The sequence below is a fragment of the Theobroma cacao genome, chromosome 6, assembly GCF_000208745.1.
Source record: "Theobroma cacao cultivar B97-61/B2 chromosome 6, Criollo_cocoa_genome_V2, whole genome shotgun sequence".
Taxonomy (NCBI): domain Eukaryota; kingdom Viridiplantae; phylum Streptophyta; class Magnoliopsida; order Malvales; family Malvaceae; genus Theobroma; species Theobroma cacao.
The window spans coordinates 2,917,567-2,938,041 of NC_030855.1; the positions used below are offsets into that span (position 1 = coordinate 2,917,567).

The window sequence follows — 20,475 nt, forward strand, 5'->3', positions numbered from 1 at the left end:
AGAGATGGATGCCATAAGCAATGGGTGTCTCATTCTTTACCCAAAAAAACAAGAAACAAAGTGTAAGCTTAGAAATTGTTTGCAACTGGTCATGGAGAAATTTATCAAGTAGTTGACATAACAAGTGCAAACATTATTGCTTTTAATATGGCACTCATGTAGCATCCCATTTTCTCAACTCCAGTTATGTAAAGAAATTTCTTGCATGCAGACCAGGCTTTGTCATGGGGGCCAAATCCTCACCAATGGCTTGCCTTGTCGTTGTCATCAAACAAGGTTAGAAAAGATGCATGCGATGCTTCAAGTAACATGGGATCTATCTGAAACATGTAAAATAATAATAGCCCAACATCATTCCAAAAGCTAAAAAAATATAGAAGATTAAATTAGAAAGGAAGAAAGAAATTTCAAATGGTAAAACCAGTTGTCAAAGCATTACCATGAGTGTCATTAGCATTTGTAAGCCCTGCAAGCAAAGGGAATGCTAACATATCGTTACCAGGACTGTCAAGTGTAGAGAATTCAGACCCTGTTTGCTCAATAGTTGCTTCCTGCTGACTAATATTTATGCAATTATTTGACAAAGAGGAATTGCCATAAATGGGTTTCCCAGAGTTCCCAGGTTCGGGAGATGGAGTCAACAGGGTTGAAGGAGATGAGACATATGGAGCCTGAGGTGAAGATATAAGAAATTGAGGATCCGATTTTAATGGCTCATGTGAATAACTAGGAAGCTGGCTAGTTGGGAGAATTTGTTGAAGATTAACCCCAGGATTAACACCTATTCCCTGTCTCATGTTCACGTCATTTGAGTCATTCATTGGATGCGGCTGTGGCAGTTCATGTGTTTTTATCTGTGCAGGTGGCTGCTTCTTAGCAAGATGGTGCATATATTGCTGTTGCTGATCGTGCTGTTCCTGCATTTGTTGCTGTAATGGCTGCCCCTGCTGCTTAATCTGTGGTATTATTGGCTCACAACCTTGTGGCATCATTGATTTCGACTGAAGGTTTATCTGATTATCATCTGACTCTGATATCCACTTCCTGGGCCTAATTACTTCATAAAACTTTATTATTTGCCTCTCATATGAGTCCAACTTCTCTTTGTGACTAGGTAATATATCACTTTTAGAAACAGTAAGAAAGTCTACAATGTGATCGAACATAACCTTCGATATTTCCAAATTGTGAAGCAGCTCGGAATCTGCTTGCAGATAAGAATAATACCGGAAGTGGACAACAAGATTAGAATTTTAGCAATAGTTTCAAGTAAATTACAAACCATTTCAAAGCTAATGAGCATAAATTAAGTAGCAATAAATAGTTTCTGCAGGAAGGGGATGCAACAAGCCAACCACACCAACATTGGACTAAAGCTTTCTTATGTCGAATCCTAGCTTCTTTTTCTGTTCTTTTCAGGGATTCCTAGAGGGGAATTATGGTTCAAATGGGTTTTCAAACTCTCTTACTAAGGTGAAGCAGTGAATATATGAAATCGTATAAAAGAAAATCTTACCTGCTCTAGTAAAACAGCAATTTTTTGGTGCGTTTCACTTAATGCAGGTAAGTACTTCTCTTTCATTGCTTTGATCTGCAAAGTAAAACACATAATGATTTAACTACTGAGTTTATTGAAGATCATTGATCTACAAAAGAATATTGTTGCATCTAATAGCTTCAACAAAATACATAGACTATGATAAATGGCATAAGCCTCTAAAACATTTATTCGATCTTTAATGTCTTTTCCATAAGACAACTGAATCCATTTTCTTGCTACAATCTAATAACTCACACCTTAGATAATCTTTAATACGATGTTTCTAATTTACTAATGCATTCTAGCCATTTTTCTACCCCAAATTAGCAATCATTCAGATACCTCAAAACTGTATTGGGAACAAGTCAGTAAGTGCATTTAATCTGCAGGAGTAGTCAAGATAGTTTACTGTTCACCTTTTGATAGACCTCCTCTTGCAAATCATCTCCAATTGCATGTCTTTTCTGGTTTGCAACATCCAGAGATGCTACAACAAATTGTATAAATTGAGCAAATGTAACAAACATGCAACTTTAAGGTTGAGAGAAAATAAGTAAGAAAAAGAAACATTATCTTCTTTGCACTTCTTCGAAAGTTGAATATTTCCATCAGTAGAGGTAAAGAAATAGATAAGGTTAAGCCAATGCTTAGATTTCTATTGTACAATCAAAGGAAGGTTTGGCTTATACTTCCCCATGTCCCAAAACAAGCAATTGATTACAATTTAAACAAAATAAACTTTAATATAGAACCTGCCAAGATTGAAATGTAATTACTTTTAACACCATTTCTGCATTTCATGTTGGCATAACTTGTTTCTTATAATCCAATGCCTTGTATAAATATATCATGCATCCCTCATTGACCCAAAACTTGAACATTTGTATCGCATTTTAGTCCTACACTTTGATACTTTCAAGCTAACTAGCTAACTTTAGGCCTTGGTTTGCATTTAGAAGCAAGATTACCAGTCTATGATAGTTGATGGTTATTGTGGTGATGCAAGAGGTAGTGTTGGTGTTTGTCATAGAAGCACTGATTTGTCAACTAATAACCTAGATATTTGAAAGATAGTGAGGTTCTCAAACATGGTTTTTATGCTAGAGTAACAAAGCAACTTCCACCTCGAAAGAAGAGAAGAAAGGATAGAAAGATTATTCCTAACACACACACACACACACAGAGAAGTGGATAACACATGCATGGAAGAAAAGGCTGCAAGGGAATTTCTCATTTGATCACCATTGGAATAGTTATCACTTCTTTAACTCACCTCTACCAAAACAAATTATGCACTTGGTTATAATATTACTACTTCTGAATTGAATGATAAAACAAAGGAAGCACAAAAAACAAAATACTATTACCTATCACCAAAAAAAAAAAGAGAGAAAAGGAGTGCAAAATTCTATTTCATGTGATTACCTGGTTTAGGGAGATTGCTACATTTGCCAAAAGTGTTTGCAATGTTCTGAGACATTACCTCCAATTTCAGCAGCTTCAAACATACTCTCCTTAGATAATCCGATTGAAATTAGAAATCAATAAGAATTAAGAAGCATAGATTAATTGATGTTCACTTATTTATTGAATTATAAAAGAAAATATAGAAAGATGATCAAGTTTTTCTCCTCTTCATATTGAGAAACCAACACTTTTTTGCCCTTGACAGCATCTGGGATATGCTGCTACAATCAACAAAAATGTGCCAGCATACAAATCATGGACGGCCATAATTTTATGGTTACCTCGTTGCTTGCTGCAATATAAAATTTTCCCTCATATCTTATAGCAATTTCCCAGAGTTCATTTAATGCCTCTTCCCCAGAAAATGGAGCGTGTCTCGTCAACCCATCAAATCTACATATGCAAAGACATTGCATTAGTAACGCTAATGAATAAGTTAAAATCTTGACAATGGAGTAAAAATATATTTACATCTGGTTCACAATTCTTTGTCGCGATTCACTCTGCCATTCGGTTCTCTACTCACCTGTCTCCATGGCGGCAAGCTCCTTACTTGGAAGCTTATGCTACAAGTCACTGGTATTCTTTAATGACTAACAAAAGAAATAGTCACAAATGCTTTAATCAAATTAGATTTTAATAGGAGACAAAACCTAAATTATATCTATGGCTAAACAATTACTTTAAATTATTTTCTTCTTTTGAGAATTATTAAAAAAAAAAGAAAGGCGTGATCATACCAATATATCATACATAAAACTAAAAAGAAAAAAAAGTAATTTTAGACAAAGCACTAATAAAAATCGAATCCTAGATCTTTATCTTTATATTTATAGGGTAGCTGTTACAAACAAGTAATATCGGAGCTTATTCTTTTCCAATGAGCAAAAGCAAAAACTTCTTGTCTTTCTCACTTGTGGAGTTGTGTTGAGTCACAATCTGATTATCGTATTCCAAAATCTTAGACTCCAAATGCTTTTTTTTTTTGTATTTGTTTTTTAATTAGGAAAATAGGGATTCAAATCCTGATTTTTGAAGTAAGAGGATCATGGATTAATTATTAAATTAAATGTTTAGATATTCTTGTTGTTGGTAATAAATTATTCATTTCGACTATATAAAGATAGTAATTTATATCTCATCTCGTAATGTTTTATTAAAAATTATTATTTACATAAATTGTTTTGAAAAATTGATGTAAAACAAAAACAAAAAATGAATAGAAGATAATTTAAAATATACAAATAATTAAAAAGGTACAACAAATTATAACTTTGTTAGTCTATGTATAGAGGTCGAACCATATATTATGTCATCTAAAAAAATTATGTATTTTGTGCATAATCCTTTTTAAAAATATTATATATTTTTATATCTAAACTTGCATTTTTTTTTGTTTTAATTTTAAAATATAAAAACAAACATAAAAAATGTCAATCGAATTAGGTCCACATTCATCTCAAATAATTATAATAATAATAGCTAATTTAGTCAAGAGGTTCATATCAATACGGTTAGACATTTTCAATAATAATAATGTAAGAATATAATGAAGAAAATCCTTTGAACAATTATGTCAGTTCAAAAAAGTACCTTTGTCCAAACAATTAAGTTTGTTCAAATAATTATATGTTTAAAAAGTTGTGTTTGTACAAAGAAACATCTTTGTTTATAAATAGAATTCTCTAGTTTTCTGAAAATGAATCAATTGAATGATTTGTAATTATTCTCTCCACCATCTTCAAAATTTTTCTTAAATTGTTTCTATATTGTTTGTTGCAAAAAGAAAAGAAAAAAGCTCTAAAAGTTTAATAATTTTGTAATACATCAATAAGTGCTTAATAAATTGAGTTCGTCAATGTAAAACGCAATCAATCATTGGATTTCATTGTATTCACAAAATTTATATGTGAAGGTGAATATAATCTTAAGGATAGTGATATTGATACACGTCTTGAAGTCATCTCATTATTTTTCAGTCCCCTTCGAACAAACCCAAATTCGAATAGTAGCAAATGTTAAAATTTTAAAACGAGTATCGAACCCAAAATCAATTGAAAATAAGTGGAGAAGCTTTTGTTATATTTAAGGTGTCACAACATCCCTAATTTAACTAATCTGAAATTTTTTTATTATCACTTCAATGGCTCCCATCACTTACGAGAATAATGAATTTATCACATGTCATGAATTATGAAAGATGCAACCAATAGAGACAATGCCTGCTTTGGTTGTTACTATGAAATGCATATTAATGCTCTTCTTAAATAAATCATATAGTGTTCTAAAGTAGGAAAAAGTATTACTAATAAATTAAGTTCACAAAAACTCCTTCTCATTCATCTGTACAACGTATAAGCTAAACCATGTACGTATGGTCCTTTTTGTACTTTTACATACGAACTCATTCTTAAAATAAAAATCATCAAAATGCAAAGGAAACTGTGACAAATTACTTATTGGTCCACTTTCTCTTGACACTATGCCATCTTTCTGCAATCTTTAAAACTGGAAAACTTGTTTAGAGAAAGCTAAATATCATTAAGGGGCAAGCAAAAGAACATAATTTCAAATTGAAGAAGACATGCCTGTGTAATCCAAGAGTAGAAACTAAAAACAACCCAAAACTTTTGTATGGCAAAGAAAGAAACCTAGAACCTGGGTTATAACCAAAAAAACAGTCTACAACATTACAACAAAAATGAAACTTTGCTTTCCTGTGTTTGATCAAGGAAGATGAAAAAGATACGAAGAAGAAGAACCAGTTGTCCTACTGTTATTGACTAGATCGTCAAAAGAAACAAAGACTTTGCTCAAGGCCTTAGGCTATCATGTTTCAAGTTTTGGCTGAAATTAGTACCCTAGCTAGCTAGACGAACCAAAAAGCATAAGTTGAGCCGTGAAGTCCATTCTTTTTCCTTTTTCTGCACCCCCTTTCCTGTACTTTTTCTTGGCCAATGTCTTGGTTTTCTTTACTTACTATCAAATTTTGTTTGTCATTGCTCAGTACACTTCATAATAAGAAACACAATCTTTTCCAAACGTTTAATTCATATTTTATCTCTTCTAAAATTAAAAGAAAAAAAGGTTCATTATTTATCACCTTCGTCTGGATTTGATCAAATCAACAAAATCAACGTTCACATCGAAGTTATCTTCGTGGTTGTGAAAATTAGATATGATTTGGCAAACTTAGGATATTGTTCCAGCACATCAAGTTTATCGTTTTCATGGACAACAGCATTTGATGAAGTTTGTTGGCAAGCTATTGACATTGTACATTTCTCATTCCTAATGGAACTTATAGTTCATCTGATTTTGCCATGAAACAGCCCTTGAGTCACTTTTGACTGGCTGCAGGGGCAGACAAAGGTGTCACAATGCAAGGCATGGGAAATTGTCTTTACTGCAGTCAAGGAGCCATAACTCTTTTTCTCTTCGCAGCAACACAAACAGTCCGGGACTGGCTCTCCAGTGTAAGCATCTTGAGTGATATTCTCCTTAGATAATCTGACTGAAAATTCAGATTATTACAACATTGTAGATCTTCAAATTTTTACTTAAAGCAACAGATTAATGAGAGAGAGGCTAACCAAATATTTTCTGTTGTTCATTCTCATAAATTCACTGTGCAATGCATAACTTAAGTGGTATGAGTATGTATGTATGTTATGTTACTTGGAGGGTGAGTATCGAATATGAGTATATGTTGGCTGCAGATAAATTTCTTATATTTGGAAGGTCAAACCTCATCCACAATGACTACTTCATGAAAAATGAAAAGTCTGGGCAACATACTGTGTATGTGCCAGAACATAAACTATGTGATAAGAAGATAACAAAAGAATGAACCAGGAAAAATAAAGAAAGACAGAAACAAATGTTGGCAAACAGCAACATGCACCCACGAGTGAATATATCCACACATATTGACTCAAACGGCATAAACTAGTACATATACAAAAACACCCAAACTATAGAATGCCGGCATTTTGTGATTACCTGACTTGTTGCAACAGCATAAACCTTTTCCTCGAACCTTGCAGCAATCATCCTGATTTCGTTTAATCCCTCTTGGCCATGACATGGCAGGTGCCTTTTGAGTGTATCCATTCTACACATGGAAGGCATTACATTAATAAGTATTTTAAAGTTATTAATCACTTAGACATGGAATATTTAGACTCCATTTATTAATACTTCTGCTTTTTTCTATTTGTCTCTGATCTTCTATTCATCTTTTAATCTTTTGCAAAAAAATCAAAAGTTTTGACCAAACTATAGCTTCATAACAACACATGAAAACCCTTAATAATAAAATTCAATGGTAACACAAAAAGGTAAGATCACCAAAATTTCTACGTAAACTGTGAAAAAATTCAAATAAAAATATAAATAAACACTAATAAATTTCCCTTCAAAGTGGCAATGGATTTTCTAGACTTCAATATACAGAAATGATAGATATGGACATTTAGTTCAAAATTTTATCAATATGGAAAGATTGAATATCATGGGCCTCCACAGATCAACTACTCAGTAGGCAAATATATATGCCGAAAATTTGTGACTCCAACTAATAAAAAAGAAACAAACATGACTTAATTCTGAGTGCTGCATTCAAGCACTTGGAATCACAAACAAAATCTATCATTCAATTATTGAGATGAAGGCACAAGAATTTCTAATTACCATGCCAAATTATTATCTTAATAAATTTGTAACTTAATTTGCCACATTACCTTTTTTTTTTCCTGCCCAAAACATTACAATGTAAAAGGGAATTTAAATTCCTATAATTATGTCAACCAGAAAAAAAAAATCCTATATGGGAAATTAAATTCCCCAAAATTGGTACAAATAGTATAAATGAACAATAAATTTATCTATATATTAGAGAAAAGAAAATTTCATACATCTTGTTGACAATTCTTTGTCGTGACTCAGGTTGCAGCTGCAACTGCCACAACTCCCTCGGATCACCGGTGACGGTGGTAGCCTCTCCACTTGTAGTTGCCTCTGAATTATTTGTATCCATTATATATATCCTAATTCCTAACCCACAACAAAGAAAAGAAAGAAATTGTCAGCAATTATTTTCACTTTTCCTGTGAAAACATTTCCCCAGTAAATTTTTCTTTACACACAAAAAAAAAAAGAGAAAGAAGGCTACGAATGCAGCTTTCAAATCCCCAAATCTGAGACTGAAAAATTAAAGAAAACTTTAAATTGTTTTATAAGATCATAATCTCATGGTCTCAATTGTAGAAAAGAGGAAGAATAAAAAAGAATTTAAAATATATAAAAAACAGAAAATTGGCAGAAGAAGAAGAACCTGGCGTCTGTTTGCAGCCTAAGTTGAGTGCAGAAAACTAGAGGACGCGGAGAGACGGAAACTTCCACACAGCGTTACCTTTTTATAACAATTATAGCCTTTTGTTTTTTTTTTTGCAGGAATACCCTCTCAAATTTTGTATATTATCTTTCCCACCCAAAACTTACAACTTTGAATTGCAATTTCTTTATTTAATTTATTTATACTACAAAAGTTACCTAATTTTGGATGATTTTTGTAATGTTTTAAAAAATTCTGAACTATTCAAAAAAATTTAAATATATTTTTATTTTTTATCTATTCAAAAAAATTTTATATTTTTATTTTGAGTCAAATAAATAACATGTCGTAATAGATGGTGATATGACATGTTAATGTAATATGATGACATGGTTTATATTTTTCATCAATCACATCAACACTACGTGAGTGTAAAATGATAAGTGCCATTTTAATTAATAGCATGTTAACCTTTAATTGTGAGGACCTGTTTAGGCAAAAATAAATATATATGAACTTGATTGAACGTAATAAAAGAATAAAAAATTATTTAAATTATTTATGAATAGTTTAGAAATTTTTTAAGTATGATGTTATTTTTAAAAAAAAAATTAAAAATGCTATTTGTGTAGTAATTTAGATATATAGGCTTGATTTCTTAAAATATTTTATTGAAAATTTAATACTTTATTTTATTTGTATTAACTGTTGAAAATATTTTTTTATTGTTAGATCATTTATAGAAAACAGTTTTATCATGACCCATCTTTAATAATTTTTTATCATAACACTATAAGAATATTAACATTCATCAATTATGCAGGACATTCAAAATATTTTTCAACAATAAAAAATTATATATAAATAATATTTACCTTTTTTATTTATTAATTTCTAATCCTATTGTTATACTGGTTAGTTTATTAAGTGAATAAATCATATATTGGAAATTAAAAGAAAAGAGAGATTTTCATGTGTGAAAAACTTATTTTCTACTTTATAATTTTTTTTATTTAATTTGATTTTAATTATTTTGTATTATATTAATGATTGTAGTATTTTAATAAAATAATTATAGTGATATGATATCTATGAATTAATTGAATAAACATAACTAATGATGCTTTGTTGGCAAAAAGTATAATAAATAAAGAGATGAAGAAAAAGGAAAATAATGATACTTTAGTATTTTATTACTTTGTGGAATTGATCCCACAAGAAAGAAAAGACAATATTATTAAATAATAAATAATAAATAATAAATCAATTTTATTAAATTAAATAATAAATTTATAAAATGAAATAAATAAATAAAATAAAAATTATTTTCTGTTATTTAAAAATAAAAAGTAAATGGAAAAGAATAAAAAAGAAATGTGAAAACGTATAAGTCTTCTTATAATTTTATTAATTATTGAAAGACAAAAATGAAGATATAAAAAAAATATTTCATTAAAAATTTGTCATTAAACATTAACACCTTTTTGAGAAAATTTTGTCGTTTAAAAATCTAAATGGACTTTCTGCACATAGGTTAAAAAATATAACACTCGATCACCTTTTTGTTTTAAGCTACAATTCAAGCACCTTAACTCTACTAATGCAATAATAATAATAATAAAACTGAAGAAAAGATGAAGGTAGCAAGGCGAATGTGTACTGCTTGTAAAAACAAACAGAGAAAGGAGAGAAAAACAATGTTTATGTGAAAGATGGAGTTATTCATTATAAACCAAAAGCATTTATAGAAGTTATACAAGGATAACGCCTGTTAACATGATGGACAAGTGTTTTTAACTGAAACATGCATAAAGACACCTCATAAACACTGGTACAACACTCTTAATAACCAGTACAATAAAGCAAAATACATAGTAAAACAAAATGTTAAAGTCAATGCATGCTTTAACTTTAACACGAGGGCTTGGGAGCCCGGTTGAACACCAGTTTCTTGCTGATGTCCAACATTTGCAGCATTTGAGAGAGAGGAAGTGGCTGGAACAGCTTTCTCAGATTCCCCAAGCATAGGGGATGGGGCCAACGGAGTTGATGGTGAAGGAACAACAAAAGGTGAGTTTGCAGATTGCAAAGGGGTTCCAGTTTTTGAGATGGATGTTAGCAGGCTTTGCTGATCAACCTGTGGGGAAGAATGCTGAGGCATCTGGGGAGATGCAGCCTGAAGGAGATGAGGTGAAGAAAAAGGAAATTGAGAACCTGGTTTCAACTGTTGATGGGTATAAGATAGGCGCTGGCCTGCTGGGAGATGTTGTTGAAAGACCCCCGGCTTAAAACCCATCCCCTTTCTCATTTTCATATCATTTACATCATTCATCTGATGCAGCTGTGGCATCTGGTGTGTCTGCAACTGTGTGGGCAGCTGTTGCTTTGCTTGCTGTTGTTGCAGTAGCTGCAGCTTCTGGATATACTGTTGCTGCTGCATCTGGCGCTGTTGATACTGCTGTTTGAGCTGTTGTGACTGCAGCATTTGTAGTTCCTGCTGTTTTAGATGCTGGTGCTGAAGCATGCTGGAATTTGACTGAAGAGGATTCATGTTTTGCTGCAGAACACTTATACCACTTTGTGATGACAAACTGCTGATATTTGCTTGTTGGTAGGTACTCACAGGATTTTGTTGTAAAGGTCCTGGAGCAACCTGCTGCATTGAGCCTAAGGCATTTCCTTGTCCTGAATCCAAATTGGAACCTGGCTGCAGCGAATTTAACATAGTCTGCTGTGCTGTTGAAACCCCAGGTAAAGAAGACAAAGAATTGTGCTGCAAACTTGTCGTATTGTTCGTCTGCATTGTTGGCACAGAACCTTGTATATTTATTGACTCCAACTGAGGGTTCATTTGATTATCATGAGACTGTGTCTGATTAATTTGAGGTTGTGGCTGCTGCATGGAATGCATATGAGGTGGAGGAAGCTGTCCTTGCTGCAGCGTTGAGGCAGGCTTCCTTGGCCTATTGGTATTTATAAAATTTATTATCTGCTTCTCATACGAAGTCAGCTTATCCTTGAAAGTGGGTAAGATATTTGCTTTGGAAACAGTTAAGAAAGTTATAATGCGCTCCAACATGGTCTTGAATAATTTCAACTGCTCAAGCTGGTCTGACTTAGGCTGCTGTGGAAGAGAATCATGCTGGAAAATAGTACACATAAAATTGTATTAACAGACACAAGTAAACTTACAAACCACAATTACACCATATAAGTATAAATGCAACCACTAAACAGTGCCTACAGGAAGGAGATTCAAATAGCAACCCAAAACCAGCATGTAACCAAAAGCTTTCTAACGTGTAGTAGTGAATCCCTATTCTCCAATGTTGTCATGGTGCATGCCTAGGCGCTAAGGCACTAAGGCACAGCACAAATCAAGCAAAGCACCCTGCACCCCTTAAGGCAGGAGCCTTTAATCTGGCCCATGGCTTTTGCGCCTAGGTGCACCCTTTACAAGGCGAAAGGCACAGAAAAAGTGCGCCTAAGTGTCCTTTGGTTTCTTTAGGCTTTAATTTGTTTTGTCAACCACTCTATAAATAGTCAAAACAGGCCAGTTTTAGCTCTATTTCCAGGAAAAAAATTGATATTATAATTGATGCACAGCTTTTTGTTATGGAAGTGAAGGAAACTTGGAACTTTGTTTGATAACATTGGTTATGATAATTCTTGATCTTTGGAACAAATTAGGCAATGTAACGGAGTAAACTCTTTAATGTTTATTAACAAAATCATATATTTTAAGCTTATAAGACACAATACAGAATTTTCTTTGTACCGTATATATAATCATGCGAGGTAAGTGTCCTAGGGCCTTTGACAACATTGCTATTCTCTAAATTCTATTTAGACATACAAGGCAGCAGAGTACAGTGCAGGTTGGTCCCACCGCTCTGTGGAGGTTAGGGAATGAATATAGAAGATTATGTAAAAAGATAACCTACCTGCTGCAATTTGGCAGCGATTTTCTGGTACATCTCATTTAATTCAGGCAAGTATGTCTCTTTCATGGTTTTGATCTGCAACATTAAATCAGAAAACAGAACGGTCAACCAATAATTAAACCACTCAATTTGTCCAAGTCTAATAATTAATGAGAAAAGTAAAAAGATCTTTTCATTTGCTGACAAGCAGAGACTGATTTTAGTTAACAAGTGAAGGAACAAATGCATCAATAAATGATTATTAATGTAGTTAAATCATGCAAGATATCATTGGTCTATTTGACAGTTTGCTTGCTCACCAATATAACGGATCTTTAATTGACCGCTGAAGGCTTTATATAAGCTTTATTTTCTTTCTTCTAAGAACAAGATAAAAGAATTCAAATTCTTATTAACAAACTAATAAGACATTCAAAAATTGTCAGGATTTCTCTCATCAAATTAGTTTCTTAAGTTCCTAATTCTTTTCTTTTATACTTCAGCAGAGAGAAGCATCCCAACATACTCTAATAATCATCTCAAAACCACTTTCCTACACCTCAAAACCTTCTTGAAACCAAATCGTTAGTGTAATATTATCTACAGGAGAATATGTGAAGATAGATTTTACCTTCTGATAGACCTCTTCTTGCCAATCACCACCATTTGCATGTCCTGTTTGAGCAGTGAAATCTAAAGATGCTGAAAAAGATATATAAAACAATGAACATATAAGAAAAATGGAAATTTCTGAGGAAAAAGGGTAAGTAAGGACAACATAATTCAAATGAAATAAAATTGCTCCATACACATAAAGACACATGATTCTGTCGCATATATGTAACAGAACATTAAAATAGATAATTTATGGAGGAAGTATATATCTCAAGCAGAAAACAACCAACTTTCATAGCAAATTAAAGTAAAATCAAATAAACATAGCATAGATGGGAAGATCAAATATAGCTAGATGGGAAGATCAAACAGGGACTGGAATGCAACCAATGACCTATGCCATAAAATTCCATCGGACCCACCATGGGTACAACTGAAATGAATTTGAAGAAACCATGTGTAAACATTTTCAACATGTACATATGAAAAGATTTTATCCCTAATTTCTGCAGCTAACCATGCATATCCAAGTTTGAGGTTACTCGTTAAAAAGTACACTCCCTGCAACACCAAATTTGAATGTCTCTTCCTTTTGGCTTATTCCAAGATGTAAGTCTACTCTATAAAAGTAAGAAATTTGTAATTTTGACTTTCCACTGTGATGAATAAAGAATAACTAGAGTTCAAATGTATTTTTAATTTTTCAAGGCTACTCATAGAATTTCTCAAGTTAAGACCTAATTAAACATTTTCCATCTACAACTAAGACCTTCAGGTGGAATAGGAGCAAATGATTGATAAATAAAGTAAACATGAGAAGGAAGACCTAGAAAAAGTTAACTCTTTGAAGCTATGAGCCTGTTATTCATTGAAAGAGAAATATGATAACAATAACGGTAATTCAAACTAAAGCATTAAAACAATCTATGGCACAAATTAGACTCGAGGAATATAGGGGGCATACGAAACCCTGGGGCATTTGGCATCGTGTTTGGGAGCCAAAAAGCCAGGCAGTTCCTATGATCAACTGATGCAAGCAAAGGGTGCGGCAATTTTGGAGGCACTGGTTTGTTAGCTAAAGACTAATTATACATCTAACCAAGATGTGAGGTCTGAGATTTGTTTTTGACGGGGATAGCATAGCATAAATTCAAGAAAATGTTCTCTTCAATCTCCCCAAGTTGGAAAGGAAACTACTTTTGGAAGTAGTGGAAATGCAACACAAAACAATAGCGTCAACTAAGAAAATGTATAGTGGGTGCATAAGCTAAAAAAAATTTTAAAGGTTTCAAGGATGAAGTGTGCTAGTATCAGAGGAAAAAAAATGCACATATCAGCTAAATGACACAAGATCAGAAAGCAACAAAGCAAAGAACAAGGGTAGGTAACTGCATAGATTCAAAAACATACTTGATGATGTCTCTGGAACAGCTCTTTGTAATTGATACAACTGCTTTTGCTGATCTATCAGATTTTGCGATTGAAGCAAGGGACTTGATGCTTGAAGCCTCTGCTGCATATCTCTTTGGAATTGATTGGGCTGCTGTTGCAAACCCAATTGTTGCTGCAACTGAGTAGACTGAGATTGCATTTGCAACATCAATTGCCGGTGCTGCTGCAGTGGCGGCTGCTGGGATGTCTGTCCTTGAGTTGGTAACAAACTAGGTGCACTCTGCTGCGTTTGTTGGAGTGGAACCTTAGCCTGGGATAGCATGTGTAAAGATTGCTGATTAGTTTGCATGCTTGAGTTGCCCGACTTGGTTCCAATCAACTGCTGCTGATGTATATTCGAGAGATTGTTTTGTTGAGCCATTAACTGCTGCTGCTGTTGCTGTTGCTGCAGGTTTGAAAGATTATTAGGGTGGCCAAGCAATCTCTGCTGCTGCATGTCCCCAATGCTGTTTTGTTGACCAATTAACTGAGTCTGCTGTATATTTGCATCATTTGTCTGTTGTCCCATTACGTGTGGCTGCTGGGGCTGTGGCTGTGGAGGCTGCTGGTGCTGCTGAGGCATCATTGACTGCTGTGTCATTGGTGTTTGTTGTTGATGAATACCAGCACTGGCTGCCTGTTGTGGCTGTTGCTGCTGTCTAAGGACTGACTGTTGATGCTGCTGAAGCATGGACTGGGTTGACTGTTGTAGAGAAGATTGCTGATTCTGTTGAAGACCAGGAAGAGGAGTTGATTGCATTGCAGATGGCTGCATGGTGGATGATGTTTGCATACCAGATTGCAACTGAGTAGGCGGTAACAGGTTTTGCTGCTGCTGTTGCTGCATGTGAGACTGCATAAGTGACAGTTGGAGATTTCCCTGTTGCGTCATAAGTTGATGTTGTAGCTGCTGATGGTATAGCTGCTGCTGCTGCTGCTGTTGCTGTTGCGGATGCACCTGTTGCCTTCCTTGCATTTGCCTCTGCTGATTGGCAAAAATATTGGAAGGCATCCCTTGCCCCAGTGAGTTCTGCATAGTTCCAGACATGTTCTGCATGTTGGAATTCTGGCCAACAACATTAGGTATAGGATTCTGGGTTAGACCAGAGACAGGAGGCATTCCATATTGTAAACCAGCAGAACTTTGAACTCCAGCAGATGTCATGTTATTTGGAACATTCTGGGGCAACAGTTGTTGACGTGTTTGTGACTGATTACTTTGTAGTGGGATAGGAATTGATTGCCCTTGACTGTGAACTTGGTTCTGCATGGCCTGAGAACCTACCCAAGATTCTTATATTCAGAAAGAGAAGTTGGGAACAAACCCACAAGAACTGAATTGAAGAACATTTAGAACAAGACAAACAACAAAAATACCAAAACAGTAACTAATTCATTTAAAAAGAGAACTAGACTTAAAACATGTGAGTGCAATTGAACCATACCCTGAGGAAGAAAAAAATGATACAATTATTCCTAGCACAAGCAGGGGTGCATACAATGCTGAAAGACTTCAATTATGGAAACAGCAAATGTGGCTCTCTTTGGGTGCTCATCATATCTATCAAATTAAAACACCTCCACCCCACCAAAACAAAACTTAACCCGCCTGGTTAAAGTATTACTACTGCTACACTTGAATAAGGGAATAAAAGGGATAAAGTTCAGGGAATTTTCATTAGACTAGCCACTGAACATGTTGTAAGTTAAACAATTCTACATGTAAAAGAACAGAAAGGACATGTAAATGGAAACTATCCTGCTCCTACAATACATCGAAGCAAAATGCCATTTCCTGCTATTACCTGGATCAGGAGGTTTGCTGTTAGTCCCAGTGTTTGGTATAGTATTCTGACACTTGGTCTCCATTGTAAGCATCTTCAAGGATATTCTCCTTAGATAATCAGACTGAATATAGAATCCATAACACCATTAGAATAAATAAGTTGTACTTTATTATTCGAATACAAGACAAGATTATCAAAAATGTTATATGGCCCATGCTTAATATTTGAGTTAGCATTAAGCATTTTCCTTTTTTCCTCTCTCCCTTCTCTCTTTCCTCGCTGGAAATCTTTCTCATGGATTTCCAATGTAATTGACAAGGTAAGGAGCCTTGGTCTATGCATGTCTATGCATATGAATAGGAAAAAAGGAGACACACAGAAACACACACAACGCAAACAGACTAAATATTGGTAACAACAAGCTACGTGCACAAAGTCATGAAATGCACAAATATTGATACAAACACCATGCATCCAAAGCACGTTAAGGAATGCAGCATCGCTTGATTACCTGGCTGCTTGCAGCCGTAAAAATCTTTTCCTCAAACCTTACAGCAATTTTCCTGAGTTCATTTAAACCTTCTTGGCCAGAAAATGGAAGGTGCCTCTTCATTGTATCCGTTCTACATATGCAAGGCATTTCACAAGTTAGTGACACACAAATATCAAAATTTTAAAAATAGCTTGTAAGAATCTTCAATTGGTAAATAAGTCAATGCTAAGAATGCAAGTTATCAGGTTAGTAAATTATTTACATAACATCAAATGAAATTTAACCAAGATATAAACTGAACACCAACAAATTTTCCCTTTAACTTGTTCAGGACTGTCTACATTTCAATACCCCGAAGCCACCACATTGGAATTTAATAAAAGTTCTCAACTAACAACCTAAAATCTCAAAACGCGCATCAATAAAAGTCTATACTTCTAAGACAGTCCACATACTGCAAACACCTGAGTGCAAACTACCTGAGAAAAGAAAGACCTAATGCAAACTACCTAAATTATGTGATTATGTCATGTGACACAGGTGCGTGCCAATTTCCATACTGGATGTGTACTAAGGATATCTTAGGCACATATAAGAGGGATGGTCACTTCAACTAACAAACTAGTCTTCTGAGTTTAAACCAAGTCCTCTGGCAAGCGGTATCAAAGTCACCTAGGGAGTAATATCACATGGACTTACGGGTACTACGACGGAGGACCATATGGGTGTGGATCCCTCGACAAGGACATCAGGGATTGGCCTAGAGAACTGTCATGTGGCGCAAGTGTGCTGAGACACACAACTGATGTGTACTAGGAACATCTTGGACATATATAGAGGGATGGTTAGCTCACCTGTAAGGACAGTCTCTTGGGTTGAGGCCCAAGGTCTATGATAGTTTTACTATGTATCCCAAACAAATTCAAATGATGTGCATCCATCACTTGGGTCACATTGAATGAGGTAAGAAGTGCCAAGCTTACAAGGAACCCAAAATCTAAAAACAAAATGCATCTTTATTCAATCACTAAAATTCATTAAATGATGGCGCCAAGAATGCCACATAAAGTTGGACCCAATAGCTTAGCCACATCAGCTTACAGATATGTGGCCCGTACAAAGTGCCCAAACTCTGGGTTAGAGCAAGCTTTGATTCTCAAGCCATATATTTACGAAACAAAGAAACTGCTTGGAATAGGAAATAAGGTTTTATTGATGGTATTGTTTGGTTATTAACAATAACTAAGACTATGAAGACATGCCACAGAATCTACAATAAATTAAGTGCAACAAGTATATTTAACAAATAATAATACCATAAAACTCACTTACATCTTGTTGACAATCCTTTGTCGTGAATCAGCCTGCAACTGGGTTCTCCAATCACCTGTGTCCATTGTGGGCTCTCCACTGGGAGGAGTAGGCCTCCAGTTACTGTTATCCATCAATTCCTAACAACACCAAATGAGAAGAGTACAGTCACAAACACTTGCAAATAAAATCTTTTTGTTATAAACAAAAGAAAGTGAAAAAGAAAAACTAGTAAATTTGGAAACAGAAGTTACTACTCAATATGCAAAATATTCGACAAATTTCTTTTCGATAAATGCTTCCCTTCCCCATCTTCAGTTTCTATCTCTTAATAACTCAAATAAAGCATGTAATTTTTTAAAATCTCTCTATAGTTTTCCTCATAGATAGCAAAAATCATAAATTTATACATACGAGAAGGAATTTTTTTGTAATATTGTAACCTAAATTTGACACTACAAATCATTCGCTGCATCAGTTTAGCTCTTACAAAACACAGGACATTTTACTACACATGCATAGACACCGCAAAACCATGATTGAACATTATCTTTCAATATGTAAGCCACAATTTCGCACACTTGGATGTCTATTTGGTTGATTCAGTAATATTACTAACCAACCTTTCTTTGCAAGGCTGTTTAAGATTCTGTCTTTTCTTTCTCTCTGTGCTAGGCCATTGGTTATAAGCCAAAGGAGAACTGTAACTTACTAAAAAGCTACTTCTTTCACTAGTTGACCAGCTAATCACTGACAAGCAATGATCATATTCAACGAATTGCTAATGAGGATTAATTGTTAGTTTGCTTCTGAGAATGCTACCTAGACTCATGATTATGAAAAAGTTGAGCCCTCTAACTGTAACCAAAACTGTTCTAGCTAAATATATTTGGATGACCTAAATCCTTGATTTTTCACCAATAAAATCAAACCCCTTAATTTGAATTTCATCATAAAATTATTAAATGAAAACAATATAAAAGATAATTACAAATATGAACAGAATCAATGATATAAACCATACCTAATAGAAATAATTTACTTTGAAGGGTTGTTTCATTATTGGGTATCCAAATATAAAATCAAACTTTCTAATTGTTTTTCAGATCAAAAAAAAAAAAAAAATAAGAAACTATAAAGTCAATTACGTGGTGATATTCTTAAAAGGAAAATCAAATTTTTATTACTACAAGTCAAAAAACATAGTCCCAGGTAAAATTTTCAAGGAAATTACGAGACCAGAATCGTAAAACCTAAAAAAAGAAAGAATTGAAATTTTACCTCAACGAAGAGCTCCCAATTCCAAAAGAGAGATCCGCTTCGAAAATTCGTCAAATATTTTTTCAAATTCCAAATCCCTCGATTGAATTAAAGCTACGCCGCAGGTTCTCTTGCCCTCTATTACAAAATAAATAAATAAATAAATAAAGAATTTTAAAAACTATCTTTTTTACGATTTTATGGCTTTTCAAAATAATTATGCATAAAAAAAGATTTAAAATTTTTGCTTTGTTTTCTTTAAGGATGATCGGTGGCTTCTCGTTCTCGTTCTTTGTTTTCTTTTTGCTTTTATTGGGTACCTAATACTCTCGGATAAATAAACAAAATTAGAATAAAGAAAATAAGGAAAATCACCTGAGCTTCGCTAGGTTGAAAAGAAAGCGAGAGAAAACCAAGGGAAATGGAACTGAGAACAGAGAAAAAAAGAATAGACGAGAAGAAGCCAAAGACGGTCAGGTGTTAGACCAAAGTGAATTGGAAAGACTTTTCTGGCACGTTTGGTACGGGGAATATGTTATTCCCCTCTATTTCCAACCAATTCCTTTGGTTTAAAAGTTATTCGAAGAATAGAAATTCATCAAGAATCAATATTTTTTAAAATAGAAAAAAAGTCTACTTTAAATATTTTCGATTCTCTCCTTAGTTTTATCTATTTCATAAATCATGAAATAGTTTTGAAATATTTAATAATTAAAATATCTTTATTAGATTTACAAAATTACAACTTAATCCATATAAAAAAATTTTTTCTGCTCATTTTCCTTTTTTCTTTCTCTCTCTTCTCACATTCTTTCCTCTCTCATTCTCTCTCTAAGTGGCATTCAACATCAGAGATGACGTTGGTGGCGACAGCGACGACGATGATAATTTCATGTCTGAATATGGTCAGACAAGATTTAAACAAAGATCCAGCCAGATTTGGTCGCGGGAAGCACCGAATTTGGTGCTTTCCGATCAGATCCCACAATTGGATCTAACACTCCACGACCAGATCCAGCCATGGAGAAGCGCTGATCTAGCGTCGTAGTGGCCAGATCTGGCTCTCAATAGTTAGATCTGGTCGCGGGAAGCACCGGATCAGGTATTTCTCGATCGGATCCCACAGTTGGATCTGGCACTCCACGGCCAGATCCAGCCGCGGGGAAGCATCGATCTAGCGTCGTAGTGGCTAGATCCGACCACATGGTATGCCAAATCAATGTTTTATTACACCGGTCGCCTTTTCGGCGATCGACCTATGAGGAAGAAAAAAGAAAAAGAGAAAAAATAGAATAAAAAAGAAAAAATTATTT

At 34.1% G+C, this 20,475-nt stretch overlaps 3 protein-coding genes across 4 annotated transcripts; all 3 read right to left on the reverse strand.

The window, feature by feature from the left end:
• On the reverse strand, nucleotides 1–3,543 carry LOC18595358 (mediator of RNA polymerase II transcription subunit 15a). Its single transcript, XM_018122755.1, has 6 exons — nucleotides 3,534–3,543; nucleotides 1,957–2,027; nucleotides 1,517–1,591; nucleotides 1,365–1,425; nucleotides 440–1,204; nucleotides 1–320 (listed from the first exon to the last, which is right to left on the reverse strand). The coding sequence occupies exons 1-6, from the start codon at nucleotides 3,541–3,543 to the stop codon at nucleotides 301–303; spliced, it is 1,002 nt and encodes a 333-aa protein (XP_017978244.1). The 3' UTR covers nucleotides 1–300.
• Nucleotides 6,132–8,405, reverse strand: LOC18595359 (mediator of RNA polymerase II transcription subunit 15a). Its single transcript, XM_007023272.2, has 4 exons — nucleotides 8,343–8,405; nucleotides 7,924–8,062; nucleotides 7,010–7,121; nucleotides 6,132–6,521 (listed from the first exon to the last, which is right to left on the reverse strand). The coding sequence occupies exons 2-4, from the start codon at nucleotides 8,043–8,045 to the stop codon at nucleotides 6,420–6,422; spliced, it is 336 nt and encodes a 111-aa protein (XP_007023334.2). The 5' UTR covers nucleotides 8,046–8,062; nucleotides 8,343–8,405; the 3' UTR covers nucleotides 6,132–6,419.
• Nucleotides 10,043–19,690, reverse strand: LOC18595360 (mediator of RNA polymerase II transcription subunit 15a). Of its 2 annotated transcripts, XM_018123100.1 has the most exons (9): nucleotides 19,538–19,690; nucleotides 19,184–19,300; nucleotides 17,924–18,042; nucleotides 16,610–16,721; nucleotides 16,117–16,219; nucleotides 14,291–15,592; nucleotides 12,897–12,967; nucleotides 12,287–12,361; nucleotides 10,043–11,484 (listed from the first exon to the last, which is right to left on the reverse strand). In XM_018123100.1, exons 3-9 carry the CDS (start codon nucleotides 18,034–18,036, stop codon nucleotides 10,162–10,164), a joined length of 3,099 nt encoding a protein of 1,032 aa, XP_017978589.1. In that variant the 5' UTR covers nucleotides 18,037–18,042; nucleotides 19,184–19,300; nucleotides 19,538–19,690; the 3' UTR covers nucleotides 10,043–10,161. The 2 variants fall into 2 exon arrangements, with proteins under 2 accessions (XP_017978589.1, XP_017978590.1); XM_018123101.1 differs by lacking the exon at nucleotides 19,184–19,300.